This window comes from Marmota marmota, unplaced genomic scaffold, assembly GCF_001458135.2.
Source record: "Marmota marmota marmota unplaced genomic scaffold, marMar, whole genome shotgun sequence".
In the NCBI taxonomy this organism is placed as follows: Eukaryota; Metazoa; Chordata; class Mammalia; order Rodentia; family Sciuridae; genus Marmota; species Marmota marmota.
Genome location: NW_026000101.1, coordinates 13,091,467 through 13,111,106, shown reverse-complemented (window position 1 = coordinate 13,111,106; position 19,640 = coordinate 13,091,467). Strand labels below are relative to the sequence as shown.

At 46.2% G+C, this 19,640-nt stretch overlaps 1 protein-coding gene across 1 annotated transcript in view; it reads left to right on the top strand.

The window, feature by feature from the left end:
• The window catches only part of Col15a1 (collagen type XV alpha 1 chain), a gene marked incomplete at its 5' end in the record, with an annotated part of 107,997 nt that extends 89,395 nt beyond the window's left edge, over nucleotides 1–18,602 (top strand). Inside the window, 11 exons of the mRNA XM_015492118.1 lie at nucleotides 2,111–2,191; nucleotides 2,575–2,624; nucleotides 3,067–3,168; nucleotides 4,050–4,194; nucleotides 8,373–8,437; nucleotides 9,576–9,704; nucleotides 9,836–9,895; nucleotides 10,643–10,702; nucleotides 14,936–15,121; nucleotides 16,432–16,547; nucleotides 17,490–18,602. Of these exons, the coding sequence (XP_015347604.1) occupies nucleotides 2,111–2,191; nucleotides 2,575–2,624; nucleotides 3,067–3,168; nucleotides 4,050–4,194; nucleotides 8,373–8,437; nucleotides 9,576–9,704; nucleotides 9,836–9,895; nucleotides 10,643–10,702; nucleotides 14,936–15,121; nucleotides 16,432–16,547; nucleotides 17,490–17,703 (1,208 nt within the window). The remainder of the gene's footprint in view (nucleotides 1–2,110; nucleotides 2,192–2,574; nucleotides 2,625–3,066; nucleotides 3,169–4,049; nucleotides 4,195–8,372; nucleotides 8,438–9,575; nucleotides 9,705–9,835; nucleotides 9,896–10,642; nucleotides 10,703–14,935; nucleotides 15,122–16,431; nucleotides 16,548–17,489) is intronic.
• Between the last annotated feature and the right edge of the window lie 1,038 nt (nucleotides 18,603–19,640).

Here is a 19,640-nt window from a genome sequence, read left to right as displayed (position 1 = left end):
TTGTAGCATAATACACCAAGCACTAATCAGGGAAGGACTGGGAGCGCTCAGGAGACCTTTGCTTCAGAGCATTCATGAACACCTGCATCTCCCAGGAAGAGCTCTTTAGAAATACTGACCCTCGGGCCCCACCCTGCATCTACCTAATGAGAACCCGCATTTCACCAGGCCTCTTGGTGTAAGTGCAAGGAAGGGTAAGGAACGCTGGCCTGGAGGGCTTGATTAGTCAATGACCACATGTTCATGGCTACCCATGGCAGCTTCTCGGGCACATCAGACAGATAGGCCAGGAGGCAGGGGCCTGGAGGTCACTCTGGTTCCCCTTGACCCCACATACTCTGAATGGCCACATCCCCCTTGTGATTGAGGAGTCTGAACACTTGTAGCTTCAACAGTAGGTCCTTCCCCACCCCCACTACTTGCCTCTGGCTTGCTCTGGTCACCCTGCCCTGACCATGTCTGACCCTCTGGTTCTCCTGCACTTCTGGTTGCTGAGTCCAGCCTATTTCCAACCTTGTTGCTCAGATCCTACGTGAGGCTCTCCTTTCCCTTGGTGCCCAGTGGACCTTGGGGAGGAAGAGGTAGAGCTGGATTTGCCTTCTCAGACCCCCACTTGTTCCTTTGTCCTGTGGGACTCCCCTGGGAGGAGGGAGGACAGAACATTCTGGACGTGCTGGTGCTGCTGGGTGAGTGGTTGTCCTTGGGCTTCCTGGTGGAGGTCACTGCTCCCTCAAGGCAAGCAGCCCTGACAGCGTAGTGAGCTCATGGTCTGTGTTAGTCCGTTTTCTATCTCTGGATGAAATACCTGCCATGAACACCTTAGAGTGGGAAGATTTATTTTGGCTCACAGTTTCAGAGGCTTCAGTGCATGGTTGGCCAGCTTTGTTGCTTTGGGCCTGAGGAGAGGCAGAACTTCATGGCAGAAGGATGTGGTGAAGGAAAGCTTCTCAGCTTACGATAGCTAGGAAAGAGAGAAGGAGGAGGACGAGGAGAAGAGAAGGAGGAGGAAGGGGAAGAAGAAGAAAAAGAAGAGGAGGAGGAGGAAAGAAGAGGAGAGGAAGGAGAAGAAGGAGCAGCATCCAGGGACAAAATATAGACCACCAGTGACCTACTTCCTTCAGCTATGGCAGCCTCACCTGCCGGCTGTCTCCACCGCCTCCCAGTAGTCCACTCAGCTATCCATGGATTAATTCGCTGTTGAGGTCATGATGCAGTCACTTCCCAGAACCCCTTCCTCTGAACATTGTTGCATGGGGAACAAGCCTTCAACACAAGTGCTTTTGGAGGATACTCCAGATCTAAACCATAACACTGTCTGGTGTCATCTCTGACTACTGTCTCATCAGGGACAGTGGTGTCCCATGTCCCCACTACTCAGTCCCTCAGTCTCAGGTAGCTCCCCCAGCACTGGTAGGACCTGGGGAGATGTGGTACGCCTCCTTTCTGACTCCCATCAGGCACTGTCTCACCTCTGGTGCCCCATGGGATCACTTCCCTTCCCAAGACCCCCTTCTCTGCTCCTCCCCTACCAAGAATTGAAGAGAAGGCCAGGATGTGAGGCCAGTTGGGCTGAGGCGGCCCTTCCTGTTCTGGCTGGCAGGTGCGTCATGCACAGCTGGTGTTCATTCTTCCAACTAGCACCCTAGTCCCCCTTCTGGTCTTCCCTTATCCCTCCTGGGGGATTCCTCCTCTGTTCCCCACACCTCCAGACTGCACAGGCCCAGATGAAATGAGCGCGGAAGGTTTATTAATGTTGAGTCTCAGTCTATGTTCATGAAACGGTGCAAGGGAGAGTTCTTTGTAGCCCTTGCTGGGCTCCCGTGGTACCCATTGACCTCTCCACGATAGCAGTTATTGCATCCTGCCTGTGTTGCTATGAACTGGGTCCGTCTCCCCAGCTGTGCTGGCTTCTCAAGTTTGGGAATTGGGTGGATGCAGCTGCCTCTGCCCTATCCATCTGTAGTGAAGGTTTTTATGCCTGCTGATTTCTCAGCAAGCCTGTGTTTGAGTAGACACTGCTAAAAGGGCTCAGTTGGAAAACTTGTCTATGCAAGACTTTAGGTAGAATAAAGGTGATTTTCCCCTTAAATGCATGTGTGTTTGGTGGCAGGTGTTAAAGGAGAGAAAGGATCCTGGGGTCTTCCTGGCTCAAAAGGAGAAAAAGGCGACCAAGGAGCCCAAGGACCACCAGGTATTGCAACTGTTGTTCTTGGTCTTGCCTTTGACTTTTCTTCCTGAGAATTGCAGTGGCATCACAGAGTAAGGCGAAGGCCATTACCACCCTGACCATAAGCTTCTCTGAATTCTAGTAAGACCCAGTCGTTGGCCTGGCATATCCAAGATGGAACACTGTCAAGAGAAACCAGAATTCCAGTTGTTCATGTCCTATATGCAAAATGAAGTCCAGAGAGTCCCAGGGATTTGTCTGGGTGGCTGGGTCCAAACTGGGGCCATAGCCACCTCCAAGCCCAGTACCAAACCAATTAACTAAATAAATACAGGGTCACCTCCTCTAGGAAGTAACCATGTTTACCATCTGGAAGGCTCTTATTTTGAGGATTATTTCTTCTTCAGGTCCTCCAGTGGATCCAGTGTACCTGAGACATTTTCTGAATAGCTTGAAAGTGAGTATTTTCTGCTAAGCGTCTGGCCTGTTACCTCAGTCTGTTTCCCGTTGCTATAACTGAATGCCACAGATTGGGTAATGTGCAAAGAATAAAGGTTTACCCGGCTCAATGTTGTACAGGGTTGGAAGTTAAAGAGGCTGCATCTGTCTTCTTGCTGGTCGGGACTCTGCAGAGTCCTGAGGTGGTCTAGGACACCATATAAAAATAAAATAAAACAAAGCAGGCTCACACTTTCACAACAAAGGCACTCCTAGATGATCTATTAGTCCATTAATCCAGAGCCTTCATGACCTACCTCCAGATGCCATTAATATATGATTTGGGGAATTAAATTTCCAACACATGGAAATCATAAGCGCCTGTGTTTCTAGTTTCTTGGGTTTATGTTGGAGACAGTTCACCCAGCCCTACTGAAATATTCCCACGTTCTCTCTTCCAGGGGGAGAATGGAGACAGGGGGTTCAAAGGAGAAAAAGGAGACTCTCCTGACAACTTCTTTGTGCCTGGGCCTCCGGGACTGCCGGGAAATCCAGGCCTGGTTGTGAGTAGTAAGCTCTCCATGTCATCTTCCCAGGGACTTGGAGCTTTCCTGAGGCCCCCAATATGACCAGGCAGCTGGAGAGTCAAGGGTCAGTTATAGGACCACAAGCTGGAAAAAGGGCCCACTCTCCTTGCCTCTTGCTAATTGCAGGGGAGATTGGCGGAGGCCCACGGAGGGAAGGAGTGCCCCAGGCCCTGGGCAGTTAGTTACCCTCCAGGCGCCGTCCACACTACCTCACTCACGCACACGGTGAAAATTCCATTATTGGTAAATATGTCAGCTAATGGAAGCAGAATGGAAGGTGAGGGTCATGTTTTTGGAGAAAAAATATTTTTGGAGAAAATATTTATTTCTACTCAAGATGGAATTTCTAGATAAACTTGGGCTTCCTAGGATAAGAGTTTTCCATGCTACAGAGAGAAAATTAGATTCCCCCCACCCCACAACGAGAATATGACCAGATTATGAACCTTGGGGACCAGAGTATTGACTTTGGCCCCAGAACTCACTATGATGGTAGAACCAACAAAGCTGGAGCCTGGGGTTCCACTTCTAGCTGAACCCCTACTTTGCGTTGTAGGGTCCTATCCCCTCTTGAAGTCCTTTCCCCTCTCGAAGCCTCATCTCTGAAGTGCAAAGGCCCAACAAGATGTTGGGGGAGGGGCTTCTGATTCCAGGGCCCTCTGGGTGCTTTCTCATGTCTTTGAACATAATGACTCTGCTGCTGCTCCTTGGGGCTTACACTGTCTGAAACTGTGCCCCTGATAGTGAATAGTGACAAGAACAGCTGGAATTCACTGACTTCTTACAAAAAAGCAATAGCCGGGACTTCTGGAGGTTAATGGTCTTTCCTCCACTACTGTGTGTGTCTGCCTTGACAGGGACAGAAAGGAGAGACTGTCGTCGGGCCCCAAGGACCCCCAGGAATTCCTGGACTGCCTGGGCCACCTGGCTTTGGAAGACCTGGTGCTCCTGGGCCACCGGGACCCCCTGGGCCCCCAGGACCTCCAGCAATCCTGGGTGCAGGTTTGTATTGTGAGTGGTGCCCTCATTCATGCTGCCCCTACCATCGTGCTCAGGGTCACCATCTGGGTAGCATGTCAGTGCCACACCATCTGACAGAGGGCTCTTTCCTGGATGGAGCCTTCTTTCTTTTCTCTTCTAAAAACTGAGGTATAATTCACAGATCAAAACTTCACCCATTTAAAGTGCACAATTCAATGGTGTTTAATATAGTCACAAGGTTGGGCAGCCACCCCCACTGTCTGATTCTAGAACATTTCATCACAACAAAAAGAAATTTTGTACCAATTAGCAGTTACCTGCCTCTCCCTCCAACTGTTCCCAGATCTTGGCGATCACTAATCTTTCTCTCTGGATTTGCAAATGGAATCATACACTCTCCGGCCTTTTGTATCTGGTTTCTTTCACTTACCATAGTGATTTCAAGGTTTATCCATGTGGTAGTGTGTATTAATACTTTGTTCCTTTTTTTGACCAAATAATATTCCACTGTAGGGTATACATTGATTGGGTTTATTCATTCACCTGTTCATGGACATCTGAGTTGCTTCTGCTTTGCAGCCATGATGAATAATGCTGCTATGAATATTTGTAGACAAAGTTTTATGCATGTGTTCAGTTATCTTGGGCATATTCCTAGGAATGAAATATCTGGGTCTTGTGGTAACTCTATGTGTAATTTTTTAAAAAATTTAGTTGTTGATAGAATTTTATTTTTATTTATTTATATGCGGTGCTGAGAATGGAACCCAGTGCCTCACACATGCTAGGCAAGCGCTGTACCACTGAGCTACAACCCCAGCCCCGGTGTTTAATTTTTTGAGGGATTGCCAAACCATTTCCAAAGCACCCGCAATTTTTTGCCTTCCTACCAATAGTGTATGAGGGCTCCATTTTCTCCTCCTCTTCATGAACACTTATTATATCTTTTTATTGTAGCCATCCTAATGGGTGTTGGGTGTATCCACGGTGGTTGTGGTCTGCATTTCCCTAATAACTAATGATGTTGAGCATCTTTTCATGTACAGCAGAACCTTCCCATCTGTGTTGTCAATGCCATAGGGAGTTGACCAGCTAAGGATCAGTGTTGATCGTAACCCTCAATGTTAAAAATCTATTCATCCCTTGGAGCCTCAGTTCCTCAAAGGCAAAGTGGGTGAAATTAAAGAAAACATCCAAAATGCCAGGCATTTTGCTAATCACTTTACTACAGTGTTTTGTTGAATTATCACAACAATACTTTAAGAAAAGTACTAGCATCCCCGCTTTACAGGTGAGGAAACTAACACCCAGAGGCATTAAGAAAACTTTCCAAGGTCATATAGCCAATAAGTGGCATCAACAAGATTAGGACTCAAATTAGAGTATCTCCAAAGCATACATTATTTCTACCATGCACATGGTGGAAAATAATAATATGAGTTGAGAATTCCTAATCTGAACCCCAAATCTGAAATGTTCCAAAATCTGAAATTCTGACTACTGACATGATGGTACACAAAGAAAATTCCACATCATGAAACTGTTTAATGTACAAAATTATGTAAAATATATAAATTACCTTTAGTCTCTATGTATAAGATGTACATAAAATAAATGGATTTTTTTTTTTTTTTTGGTGGTGCTGGGGATTGAACCCAGGGCCTTGTGCATGTGAGGCAAGCACTTTGCCAACTGAGCTATATCCCCAGCCCCTAAATAAATGGATATTGTATTTAGTCTTTGGTCCCTTCCTCAAAATATCTCATTATGTATATGCAAATACTCCAAATTAAAAAATAATCTGAAATCTGAAACACTTCTAGTTCTAAGCATTTCAGGTAAGATGCTCAACTTGTAGCAGCAGTAATATGATTAGCATGAGTGTATGATTTTTTTGTTGGTTGGGTTGGCATGAGCCAGGTGTGGTGGGAGTGCACCTGGAAGATACCACAGTCTGGACCATAGGGAGAGCTTTACACAGGAGGTGACCTGGAGGTTGGGGCTTTAACTTAGCCTTGGCTCTCTTGGTTGTAAGCCAGAAACCTGACTCAAAGTACTGCTCAAGCAAAATGAAAATGTATTCCCTCTGAAAGAGAAAATGAGCACTTGCTTCCTGGGTAGGGAAGATAAAGCACAGCCAGAACCAAGGAGGAGCCAGGATCCCTGCAAGAGTTCTCTAGCCCCCCCTTGTTCAGCCCTTCTCTGTGTGCCAGTTTCACGCGCCTCACCACAGACCACATCCTCTGAGCTGAGGGAAACAGGGTCACTGACATCTTAACGGCTCCCAGTGTCAGCTAGAAATCTTGACCTTTTTCTAGTTTGAAAAGTTCCAGGTGGGGCAAGTCCCAGGGAAGGATTCTGATTGGCCCATCCTGAGCTAGGAGCCAATCATGAACCAATCACCTGTGGCCAGGAGGTAGAATCATGAGACTGTAGGTTTTTTTGGAGGAGGTAAAGGAGGGGACCTCCAGAGAAGGTGACGAGGACATTGGTCCTGCAAAGAAGGTACTGTGTGGATAAAACCAGAGGTTTTCACACAGCCTTGGGGGATGAACAGGAGCTGCAGGAGGTGGAGACAAAGGAGTGTGGGATGCAGTCTGTTGTCCACAGAGTATTACCCCAGTGGACCCCAAGACACCTTGCTGCACTGCACAAGGACTGCCCCTCTCCTAATTTATGGCAAGTCACAGTTTAAAATACACTTTCAGGGGCTGAGGTTGTGGCTCAGTGGTAGAGGACCTGCCTAGCATGTGTGAGGCACTGGGTTTGATTCTCAGCAGTGCATGTAAATAAATAAATGGCCCATCAACATCTAAAAAAGATTTTTTGAATACACTTGCATAGTCATTATCCCATGTAATCTTGCCAGAAACCCTAGAGGAAGATGGGATGGATATTATAAACTTCATTCCATGGGTAAAGATACTGAAGCTCAGAGAAGAAACTTACTTGCTCAAGGTCATGCATACTAGTCGGAGGCTTGGTTGGGATCCAGATCCAAGTTCTCCTCTGACCTCTGCTCTAGACGCTTGTCTGGATGTTCAAGTTCTATATTGGAACGGAAGGCTTGCTTGCAATAACCTGAAACATTGTATACAATAATTTTACTTGAACTTGCAAAAACATCCTTAACTCTGCTAAGGGTTTTGCAGATTTGGGGCAATGGGTGTGAGGAGCTGACCGGGGCTTAGAGAGGTTGAAGAACAAAGGAATAGCTGAAATAACTTTATATTGGCCTAAAACAAGGGCTTTTGGGTTGCAGAATTATGGACTCCTTAGCCTTGGTTCTCTTCGTTGTAAGCAAGGAACCTGACTCAAAGTTCTGCTCGAGGATGTGCCTCAGGAATTTTTCATCCTACTAACATTTTTTGTACAATTGTGTGTGTGTGTGTGTGTGCGTGCGCGTGCACGCGCTGCAAGTAAATACATGTGTGCACCCACACTTTTTTTTTTTTTGAGGAAGACGGAAGTAGCCTTGCTCTGATTTTTAAGGCACTGTGACTCTTCAAAAGCTAAGAATCCGGTCTAATGCTACATAATCTACAAAGCACATTTCTAGTCTTGTGTTGCCTCTTGTTCTTGCCAGAACCCAGTGAAGAAGAGATGCCTGTTTATGTCGCAGAGTTGAGGAAGCAGCACGGGAGGCGTGGGGGTGAGGGGTGGGGCGGTGGCTTGCTGTTTTTCCGCAGTGCTGCACAGCTGGGAAATGACGACCCAACCCCGGGCTTGGTCTCTGTCTCTTGGCCCCAAGGCCCAGGCTCCTGTTACTGCAGTACCTGGCCTCTTCCCATAGCCTAGCCCCTCTCTTCCTCTTTCTGAGCCCACTTCCTCTATTTAGAGGTCATGTGCATGTCTCTTGGGTGAAATACGTTGTATGAATGAGGATATTTTTGGATGCAAATGACAGATCATTCAACTTAAACTGGCTTTTACAAGTAACAACCAAAGGATGTATAAACCTGAAGAGTCCTAGGCATGGCTTAAACCAGGGTGACAGGGAAGACTCTCAGGTCTTCCCCAAACCAGGTTTGATTAACCTGTTACATGCAGGGTCCAGAGCACCAGGACACAGTTGCAAGATGGGGCACCTTATGGCACTGGAGAGGGCTGTGAACACTGATTGCAGGTGATGAGCAGACCCCTGGGCCATTTTTCAGAGAGTGTGTTTTTTATAACTTCTCTTTTCTGCTTTGTTTTAGCTGTGGCCCTTCCAGGTCCGCCTGGTCCTCCAGGACAGCCAGGACTTCCAGGATCCAGAAACTTGGTCTGTATCATTATCAGTGTGTCATCATCATTCCACTTTGGATGGGTTTACACTGCTCAGGGGGCTGGCATTCCTTTTATTTTGGAATTAACGACTCCATGGCCTTAGAATTGGTGCAATTCCACAAACAATGGAGGGTAATTTGTTATCTGTTCAGATAAATGAAATTCCAATGGCTAGATTATTTTGCAGCTTCAAAGTTTGCTTCAAGATATGCTAAAAGGCTGTCTAATCTTTGGCAATTTTTGAGACAGAAAAATCACCATCCCCTGTTTTCTTTTTTAACTTTTTTTTTTTTTAATGTGGCGCTAAGGATCAAACCCAGTGCCTCACATGTGCTAGGCAAGTGCTCTGTCACTGACTTAAAACTCCAGCACATCCAGCCCCTGTTTTCTATCATGTATTGATATTGTAACTACCAAGCTAGGGAAAAAACTGAGACCTAAGTGTAATTGCCCACTTGCTTGTATTTCTTATTACAAAGGAAAGTAAATTTGAAATTCATTAAGGAGTAGCATGGAAGGACACCATTTACTAATGTTAGTGCCATCAAGAAGCATGAAAACAAGTGGAAATGGCTAAACTCACTGACAATTTTGCTAATGCCCAAACCCAACAACAGAGACAACTCTGTTATATCTTTGTACTCATAGAATATTATCTTCTGTGTCGTATTTCATTTATTATAATTTGGGTTTCAAAGAATACATGTATTTTAATCAAAAAGAATGCCTATTAGTTATTAGTAAAGCTGTAGATTTCTATATGGTACAGTCGCCTTTTTATTGAATTCAAGGCTCCTGTTTGGCTTTATAAAGAGGTCAGTTTAGCTGGGCATGGTGGCGCACACCTGTAATCCCAGTGGCTCAGGAGGCTAAGGCAGGAGGATTGTGAGTTCAAAGCCAGCCTCAGCAAAAGCAAGGCACCAAGCAACTCAGTGAGACCCTGTCTCTAAATAAAATACAAAGTAGGGCTGGGGATCTGGCTCCATGGTCAAGTACTCCTGAGTTCAATCCCCAGTACCAAAAAAAGGGGGGGTGGTCTCTCAAATTGTCCACTGTTTAATGATAACATTTTAATATTTAATGCCACATTCTAATGATAACAGCAGTGTTTGGAATTTAAAATGATCTGACAGGTCACTGCGTTCAGCAACATGAATGACATGCTGCAGAAAGCACATTTGGTCATAGAAGGGACATTCATCTATCTGAGGGACAGCACTGAGTTTTTCATTCGTGTCCGAGATGGTTGGAAAAAATTACAGGTAATTCTTAAACGCCTTTAACAAATACCCTCTAATAATAATAATCTACTCCTCTAACTACTGTTTTTCTGATTCAAAAATAGGCAGTTTCTAATTGATGTTTCATTTTCAATGTACACTTTACCTTTCAGCTGGGAGAACTGATCCCCATTCCTGCCGACAGCCCTCCACCCCCAGCACTTTCCAGCAATGTGAGTAGCTTCTGTGCCTTGCTGCTTGCCTCTGCATTCATTAGCAGTTCCTGAGTCCCCCTTGGTATCCAACAGCCAGCTCTCCAAACTCTAACAGCCAGCTGAGCATGCTTTAGCATCTGGTGGAAACCCAGAAGTTACCAGGTGCCAACAGAATGTTCTCATGTTCTGTTGTGCAGGGAGAACTGGCTGGAGACCTGCTGTTCCTGCCAAGCAGCTGCATCTTTCTGGGCAAGGGCCTCCCCTGTCTTAGCTTTGGTTTACTCAGTTATTGAATTGGCTAGGCATTCAGTGATTGACATAAGCTTTCATTTATTCACTGATTGGCATAAACAATCACTTATTTAATTTTTTATACTCTGCCTTACAATAACATGAGTAACTGACATGATTCATTTTTAAGCCCTGTTGCATTCCCATGAGGCAACTACTGCCATCTCCACTTTGCAGATGACGAGGCTTTGAAGATGTGACTTGCTCTACTAAGTGAACCTATTGGCTCTTAAGCATGGGTCCTCTGCTTCCTCGGCTCAGTGCTCTTTTAAAAAGTCTTGAGGGCATCCTCTCCTTTTCTGAGGATGACTGTTTTTATTTGACCATGATACTCTCAGTTAAGAGCCAGTTAAAGACAAAGTCAGGCTCTTTAAAGTATCTTCCCAAGAAACATTGAACTTGCACCTCACTGTACTCCGAAGAACAGATTGAATGCATATTCTGAACTGTTTGTTTTCCTCTTTTATGTAACAGCCATATCAGCTCCAGCCTCCACTGAACCCTATTTTAAGTGCCAATTATGAGAATCCTGCTGTAAGTACAGTTCAAATACTGATTGTCTACATTGTGCTTAGGCCTGGGCTTAGTACATAATTTTTACTATCAAGAAGCTTCTAGACCAGCAAGAGAGGCAAATAAAATAGACACAATTACAATACAGTGTAGGAGTTTGTTTGGGTGAGGCAAATACAAGATGCTGGAGTTACAAGGAAGGTCAAACATGTCCACCTAGAGGAGGTGACCATTAAAATAAGATCTAAAGGACTGTAGAGTTCAGGAGCGAGTCCAGTGGGGGAAAGAGTGGGAATTCCAGGAAAGATGCAACAGAGGGAGTCAGGGAAAGTGCTATGCATTCCTATAATTGCAAGTATTTTGGTCTGGCCAAAGGAATAATAAGAGTTCAAAGCAGAAAAGGGAGAAGTTAGTCTGCAGTCGGCTGAGAGCTAGTCATCAAAGGCCTGTAAGCCAAGATAAGGACTTTGACTTTTTTTCTGTAGCAGTGGGGAACTAGTGATGGATTTAAAGCAGGAAGGGGGAATGATAAGATTGGCATTTCAGAAATTACCCTGGTTATGTTATGCTAATGGACCAGAGAGGGTATGTGGCTCCCGTATTTTCTGAATGGGGGTCACGACAGTAAACATGTGGGAGAGTGGGCAGGCCAGAGAAACATGAGGGAGGCAGGAATGACTGGTGTGGTCACCAATTGGACGGGGTGCAGTGAGGATAGGAGAGATCAGGAATGAGGCCCAGGTTTCTGCATGGATAATCAGGTGCTCCTAGGTCCCTTCCCAGGGAACACTGGCACTGCTAGGATGAGAAACCCTCCCTCTATTCCTTGGCTAATTTAAATTAAATTGGCATCCACTTTCATTTATTCAATGATTGTCATAAACACTTATTTAATTTTTGGTACTCTCTGCCTTATAAGAACATGGGTTCATGTTCATGACGTGGTTCATCCTATAGGAGATTCATGGAACTCTCTTGCAGGAAGTATAACCAGACCTGGGGACTCTTGTTCCTGCTGTTCAATCTGCTTTACTTTCTCCACTGACCTCTTCTGCAAGAGTCCTTCCCCACCTCCCCTCCAGCCCTCTCCAATACATAGACAAAAGTTGCATGAGCTTGCATGCAGCTCTGGGTTGCTGCAACATTTGTCGTTGCTCCAAGTCTTTTGATCTTCTGGTTGCAATGTCCAACACCACATGACTCCATTCAGAGTCTTGGGAGAGATAGTCTCTGTGGTTTCTCTTGGGTCAACCTACCATTCTCAGTCCAATCAAAAGTGGCCAGGAAAATGAGGTCAAAGGCCCCACACCACTGCTTTTAGAGGGGCAGTGTCAAAGACCAGGCAGGGACTTGAAAGACACCAGAAAACTGCTTCCTGCAGGGCCACTATCACCAGGGAGGAATGCACTTGAAGAAATACGGTGAGGTGCTGACAGGACACCCCAAGTAGAGATGACCAAGAGGGAGTGGGATATGAAGGTCTGAAATCTGCAGTGGGACCTGGTCCAAGTCTTGAAAGTCCTCAGTAGAACTTTGGCAACCGTTATGGGATGTAGGGCTCCTGAAAGAGAAGCCAGATGATGAAAACGACTTGGGCTATATAGACCAGGACCAAAAAGAAATCAAAGGAAGAAATATGAGAAGGAAACTGAAAAGCCATGGCCAGAGAGAAAGGAGGCCCAGCCAGGGAGTAGCCATCAGAATCAGAGGATGCAGGAGGCACATAGAAAGAACTAGAAGGTGTCCTTCAAATTTAGAAAAGCAAAGCATTTCCATAACCAACAAGATCCTCTGAGAGGTGAAGGGAGAGAGAAGGGAGCACATGTTACCCTTCAAGAGCCTCCAAAAAGTGAGGGCAGTGACTAATGGATTTTTGAGATAGTATTTTGTCACTTCAAAAGTTATGCATATTTATTGTTGTAAATGTTGACGATTTCTAGAAAGGATGAACAAAATAGTAAATTACCTATAACTTTGCCAAAACTACACCCACCCACAAAATAGTCATTACATTTTTGATTGTTGTAACATGGTTGTGTACACAAAGGTGAAAACGATTTATTACAAAAATGTTCCAGCAATTAGATAAACACATACAGGTGGGCACAAGCCCCCAGCCCCACCATTCACAAATGACCATAATGCCAGACCTCTTTTGGTGTGTCTCCTTAAAGACAGAGGAGAAAGAGGGTTTAGAGGTGTGATAGAGAAGCCCTGCACCTGTCCTGCACCTTTCTTAGGTGGCCCTTGGTAAGAGGGTAGACTTCCTCCATCAAAGCCTCTTGGGACTGCCCGTTGATGTAGCACCAGAAGCCCTCTGGGGAGAAGGTGATGCGTTTTAGACAGCTGTTTTTGTCACTGTGACCAAAATACCCAACAAGAACAACTTAGAGGAGGAAAAGCTTATTTGGGACTCACAGTTTCAGAGGTCTCAGTCCATAGACTCCGTGACTCTGGGCCCCAGGGAGGCAGCACATCATAGGGAATGGCCCAGCAGAGGAAAATTCCTCAGCTCCTGGTGGGGTCTGGAGAGAGAGAGGGGTGGGGGGAGGAGAGAGAGAGAGAGAGAGGGAGGGAGGGAGGGAGGGACCCCACAGGGAAGATGCACCCTTCCAGGCACATCCTCAGAACCCAGCCTCTTCCAATCATGCTCCACCTGCCTACAGTTGCCACCCCGTCAACCCACTTAAACTAGGATGGATTGATTTGGTCACAGCTCTCGTAATCCAATCACTTCACCTCTGACCACTCCTGCATGAACACAGGAGCTTTGAGGGGAACACTTCATTTACAAACAATAACGTGATGAGACCACAGTGCCCTCGCCTTGGGTGCCAGAGAAGGAGAAAGACAGTCTAGCCAGATGGCGAGGGCATCTGAGCGCCAAGCTGTGTGTGGGGTGAGGTTTGAAGTCTGGTGACCCGGAAGTGATCATGATGGGCACCTTGTTGAAGCCCCTTCCCCATCCTAATGGTTGGGTGTGTACAGCATTAAATGCTCCTTCTGGGAGGCTGGCTGGGGAAGCCTCCTTTACCACTGGGGCCCAGTGGGGGTGGACCCCCATCTAGCATGGTGGTGAAGGCAGAGCAGGGAGGAGTACCCAGAGGCAGAGTGGGGAGGTGGCAGGGGAGAGTGGAGGCAATTGGAGGGAAATGTCCAGAGAAGGGCAAGGATTGTGTGGGCAGTCTGGGTGCTGTAGCTCAGGGCCAGCTGGCAGCTTGAAAAGCACTAGAAGGCCAGCTGGTGACACGGGTTGCTGGGACATGCAGAAGCTTTGTTCAGAACTGAAAGGTAGCACAGAAACGGGGAGAGAAACACCAGCCCCCTCCTGCCCCCCCACGGGGCCTGTTTCATGTCCCTTGACTTATGATATTGAAAAGCATTCCCCTTCTTTGATGATTTGGGCCCCAGTTCTGCACCAGCCCTTCCCAGCTCTATGGTGCTGAGATGAAAGTTTGTCCTGATACGAGACTGAAGAGCTAGCGGGGGACGAATGTTCCTTGATCATGGAATGTATTCGGGAGGGTTTGGCAGAAAGGGCTGGGAGAGAGGGCAGCTGAGGATGCTGAGTTTGGGCAGAGGAAGTGTGGGAGGCTACAGAAGGGCTTTATTTTTGGCTGTTGAACAAGGTGGCAAGGATGTAAGGCTGGAATTGCTCTATGACCCCTACTTTCCAGAAGGTTCCATCCAAGCTAATCAGTCTTAGTATAAAGTCGCGTCCTTCCCTTCTCAGTGCCTTTCCCCTGGCCTTCATGTGGTCCACTCCAGGCCTGCCCAGGAGAAGGAAGGATGGGCAGGTAGCAGGAAGCTCTAGGGTCCAGGACAAAGGCCACATTAGAGTCCCTGTTGAAGACTGAGCTAGGGGTGAACACAGAGGTCTCAAACATGTGGTCCACAGGTTGGATGCAGATCTCAGAAGTGCTTTAAATGGTTTGAGCGACTTTGGGGTTTCTTTTCTCATTTAAGGAAAACATTTCCAGCCCAGACGGCTGTTCAGAGGGTGGAAACAGACTGCTCTGGAGTCCCTGGCTCTCCTTCCCTGGGGAGGTCCAGCTGATTGTGATTGCCATGTCGGGCAGAGAGAGACTGGGACGACCTTTGACCTGGGACTTACTTCCCATCTGAAGAAGGCTGTGGTCTTCAGGACCAGAGCTGGCCATGGACTTGGAGTTTGCTTGCAACTCTAACTGCCTATCTTCTCTCTCTCTCTCTCTCTCTCTCTCTCTCTCTCTCTCTCTCTCTTTTTTTTTCCAGCTGCATTTGGTTGCTCTGAACATGCCATTTTCTGGGGACATTCGGGCTGATTTTCAGTGCTTCCAGCAGGCCAGAGCTGCAGGACTGTTGTCCACCTTCCGAGCGTTCTTATCTTCCCACTTGCAAGATCTCTCCACGGTTGTAAGGAAAGCAGAGAGATACAGCCTTCCCATAGTAAACCTCAAGGTAAAAATCAGCACTGTCCTGCTGCCTATGGATCCAGCGGTCTCCACAGGGACCAAGGCAGTTTCCATCCCATGACATCTATCATGGTTCAAAGCCCATTTCTTTTACCGATTGTCTGTGTGACTTTGGATGGTCCCCTTCCCCTCTCTGGACCTCAGTTTAACTCATATTTACAGTGTTCCTTCCTGCTTGAATGGTCTGTGGCTCTTAGGGTAGACAGGAAGAAGAAGAAGAAGAACCTCCTCATTTAAATAGTTTTTTGTTGGTTGGTTTATAAAGCAGCACTTTGTATCTATTATCTGAATAATAATGAAAATGGGCATTGCTCTTTCCCAGTTTATCAGATGAGAAAACTGAGGCTCAGAGGAAGAAAGTAGTTTGTTGGAAGTCACTGTGAACTACAGTCAGCCTCCTCGACTCCTGTGCTTGGGGCTCTTAGTTCCAACCAAGGATGCTTCTTAGGGCATCTGATGAGTACCTCCAGAGCACAGATGGGGACACTGGTTCCAAGCAAAGGCACTTTGTCCTAAGCCCTGGTTTGGTGCTGTCTGAGCACCTAGGCTGTCAAAGCCTGGCAGACCTTTCACCACCCCATTTGCTGGCAAGAAGGACCTCATAGGATCCCTGAATCATTCTATGGAAATAGCTGACTCCTCTGAGGCTGCAGAGGGACAGCTCTTTTTCTGCTCACACACATCCTGATGACTAACTAGCTCTCCACAGTTCTTCAAGACACTTTGGTCCATGTAGCCCCAGTTTTCCATTTTGGAGCCTGGAGGCTGGGAACTCCCATGTGGAACTTCCATGTCTGTTGACCCAGGTCCTCTTCCACCACCTTCCCTGCTGGGGTGACCGGCATTCTTCAGTCAGTCCACTAGTCCAGGCTCTTTCATTCAGGAAGAGGACTGAGATTCGTCTCCACATCACCTTCAGTGGAAGCCCCCAGATGTCTCCCCCGAAAGCCTGGCCCAGATTTAAAGCTCAATACATATGCATACAAATTTTAAAATAACAATAAAATAAATCCGTAAGCCAGACTTTTGTTGAGGAAGAGATTTTCACACACATATAATAAGAGAAATTGCCTCATGAATGAAATAAGACAATAGACCCAGAAGGGTCCAAGGACGAACTGTAAAAATCAAACCACATACATACATTTTTGAGTTCCTACTCCGTCTAGGCTCTGGGATTGGGGCTGGGGACCTCAGTGTGAAATGGTATGTGGGCTTTGAAGAATGAGTGAAAACTAGTCCACTTGCAAGTCAGTGGTATGTTTCATGCTTCTAATGTGCCATTTTTCATCACAGGGCCAAGTACTTTTTAATAATTGGGACTCAATTTTTTCTGGCCAAGGAGGTCAGTTCAATGCACATGTTCCAATATACTCCTTTGACGGTCGGGACGTGATGACTGATCCTTCTTGGTAAGCGGGGATGGGCCCTGTTATGTGGTACCACAGACATGCTAGGCAGCATTCTAATGGTAGGATGCCTTTATCAACTGTCCCCCTGGGTTATTGCCAAGGTCAAGCCACAGTGAGACAGCTGAGGGTTGTGGAGAAGGCCCTGTCCTTGGAGCCAGAAGACCTGGGTCCAGTACCTCAATCTGAGACCATGGGCATAGTGCTGCTGCTCTCTGAGCCTGTCAAATGGACAAGATAACCCTAGAACTGTTGTGCAGATAAAATGAATGTGTGTGCAAACACATCGTGCAGTGGGCACTTAGAACATGATAAGTAATGTCATTCTTGGTGATCTTATAATTCTATGCTGTGAATTACAGTCAGTCTGTGCCAACTATGTGTGCTTTTCAGATTAGAACAACTCAGCCAGGCTTTCCTCAGTGTCTCCTCTATATCAGGGCCTGCCGGGCCTGGAAGGCACAGTAATAAACATACATGGCCCCTGTTCCAGGGCTCCCAGTCTGCAAGGGAAGACAGTCCCAAGACTACACTATGCTTGTAGAGGGATTATTGTGACTATAAACTGGAAAGACAGATGTGATGATAAGAACATAGAGGAAGCATTCATTTTCACTTAGGGGTAAGAATCCGAGAAAGCCTCCTGCAAGAGGAGGCATCACTGGGCTTTGAAAGATGAGAAGGAGTCACTGCTCTAAAACTGAAAGCAAGGCCACTCTAGACAAAGGGATCTCGTGAGCAGTGGTTCAGATTCATTTCACAAAAGATGGGTACAACTGGATTAGAGTGTGTTCAGAAGGTAAGAAAGCATCGTGAGGAGATGGAGAGGTGACCTGGCATAGACCACGGAGGGCTAAGGACTTTGAGGCCATTCACTAGACGTATGCTAACTTGCTTACGAAGACGTGTCAGTGAAAAAGTTAACATGACAAAATTACTTTTTAGGCCCCAGAAGGTCGTTTGGCACGGCTCCAACACCCATGGCGTCCGTCTTGTGGATAAATACTGTGAAGCATGGCGAACTGCGGACATGGCAGTCACAGGATTCGCCTCCCCACTGAGCACTGGGAAGATTCTGGACCAGAAAGCATATAGCTGTGCTAATAGGCTCATCGTTCTGTGTATCGAAAACAGTTTCATGACAGACGCTAGGAAGTAGTGACCTTTCAGTGATTCTTAAAAGAATTTTCCAGTTTTTCTTATGTGAAGAGTTGACACTGAAATCAAAAATGTTTAAATGTTGTAAATATTACAGGTTTTTTTTTTTTAAATTACACATTCGTTCACAACAGCAACCAAAGAAAACGTACCTCAATACACTCAAAATGGAAGACAGAAAGGACTCTGATCAAAGATAAAATCTGATCCATATATTGGTGCTAGATTCTGCAATGAACTCCGTGCAGTGTAAATACAATCCCAACAAATGTTAAGAGCAGGGTGAAAGCCAGGGGCTGGGGTATTTGCCCACTGCAACCGTCAGGAAATCATGTCCTCTTTTAACCATGGTTGTTGAGTGTAAGATGTCCTTCATGTTTTCTTACGAAGTTAGTGTTTAGAAATGTTACCCCTTTCTAAGTTATATGCAAACCAAATGCTTTATTATTTCATTTACATCCATCATTTGCAACTGCTGTTCATACAAAGAAACAGAACTGGCTCAAATGCTCCTGTTGTATTTTCTTATAGTATCAAATTTTAATGGATTTTTCCCTATAATATTATTGCCATCGTGCTGTAAGAATTTTATATTTTTACCGAGTCACATTTTAGTATGGCATCTGTTTATATAACTCTGACTTGCTGGAAAAGTTGAAGCTCTAAATTATCTGAAACTAGAAAAGAAATAGCACATAATTACTACCTTTCCCTTGGTGTCCTTCCTCCCCGTCCCCCACCACTGGTTTTACGACTTCCGTTTGGCAGTTCTTGAATCATAACTACAGCTGAAACAAACAGGTTCACAGAGATGAATTTTCTGAGAAACCGTACATCTTCGTGCTGTATACTTTGACTTTTTTTTCCATGTAAGTGAACATAAAACATCTTTTCCAGGCACTTTTTTTCTGTTTGACTTTTTCTCCCTAGTTCCTTTTATTCTTCACCACTGATGCAGAAGTGACCTGGGGTGGATTTGCTAATCCTGTCACTGCCACTTGTGCTAGCCCTCAGGCTGTGATCAGAGAACTGAAGATCTTCCCATCATGCTCATCTGCCCCTGCCTGCTGTCTCTCCCACTTGTGGGGCTGGAGGCGGAAGAGCCCCAGAGTGGGAAACAGAATGGGCTGATTCTGCCCCAGTCCCAGTGTGTGACTGTGGACATGGCGGCCTCTGTCACAAGGAGATTGGGATGAGGCAGGCACAATATTGGCTCCAGTTACTACATATCAGACTTACGAGAGGTCCCATTTGCTTTAGTTAATAATTCTGCAAAGGAAGTATGTTGATCTGTACAAGTGAAGAAAAAAATTGCTGAAGCTCCAGAACTTACTTGGTGTGTGGTAGGGCTGGTTTCAGACCCAGCGTCTGTCTCACTCCGGTACCCAAGAGCTTCCCAAGGAACCGCAGTGCAGGGTTGCCTGTTTGCCTCCTCCCAGCTCCAAGTGTATGACGCTGGCTCTGGTTTGACTCCTAGGAGAAACGTAGTCACCAGACAAGAGGCATGCTGGGATACTTCCTCCTATTCATCTGGACTGGCCCAGAAACTTGGCAAAGTGAATTCTCCCTCATAGTCCTTGAAATAGAAAGGAAATTGAGACAAGAGAAAAAAAAGTGGGGGCAGCCCAGAATCTCGATTTAGGGTTTTACAAATGGAGGCACAGTGAGATTCTCCCTGATGTGTCATGGAATGAAGACGGCTAGAGTTGGAACCTGGGATAGATGGTTGAGGATCAGCTCACCCATGAGAGGGGGTCATTCAGTGGGTGGTTTTGAATAAAACCCCATGGGGACAGAGGACCGGAGGCTTAGCAGGTCATGAAGTACAGCAGCCATCCATTTTAGTGACAGCCAACATGGCCTAGAGCTACTGGAAAGGCAGGTGGAATGGGATTTGGGGGTGGAGCCAGGGAGAGAGGAGACCCCCATAAAGGGCAT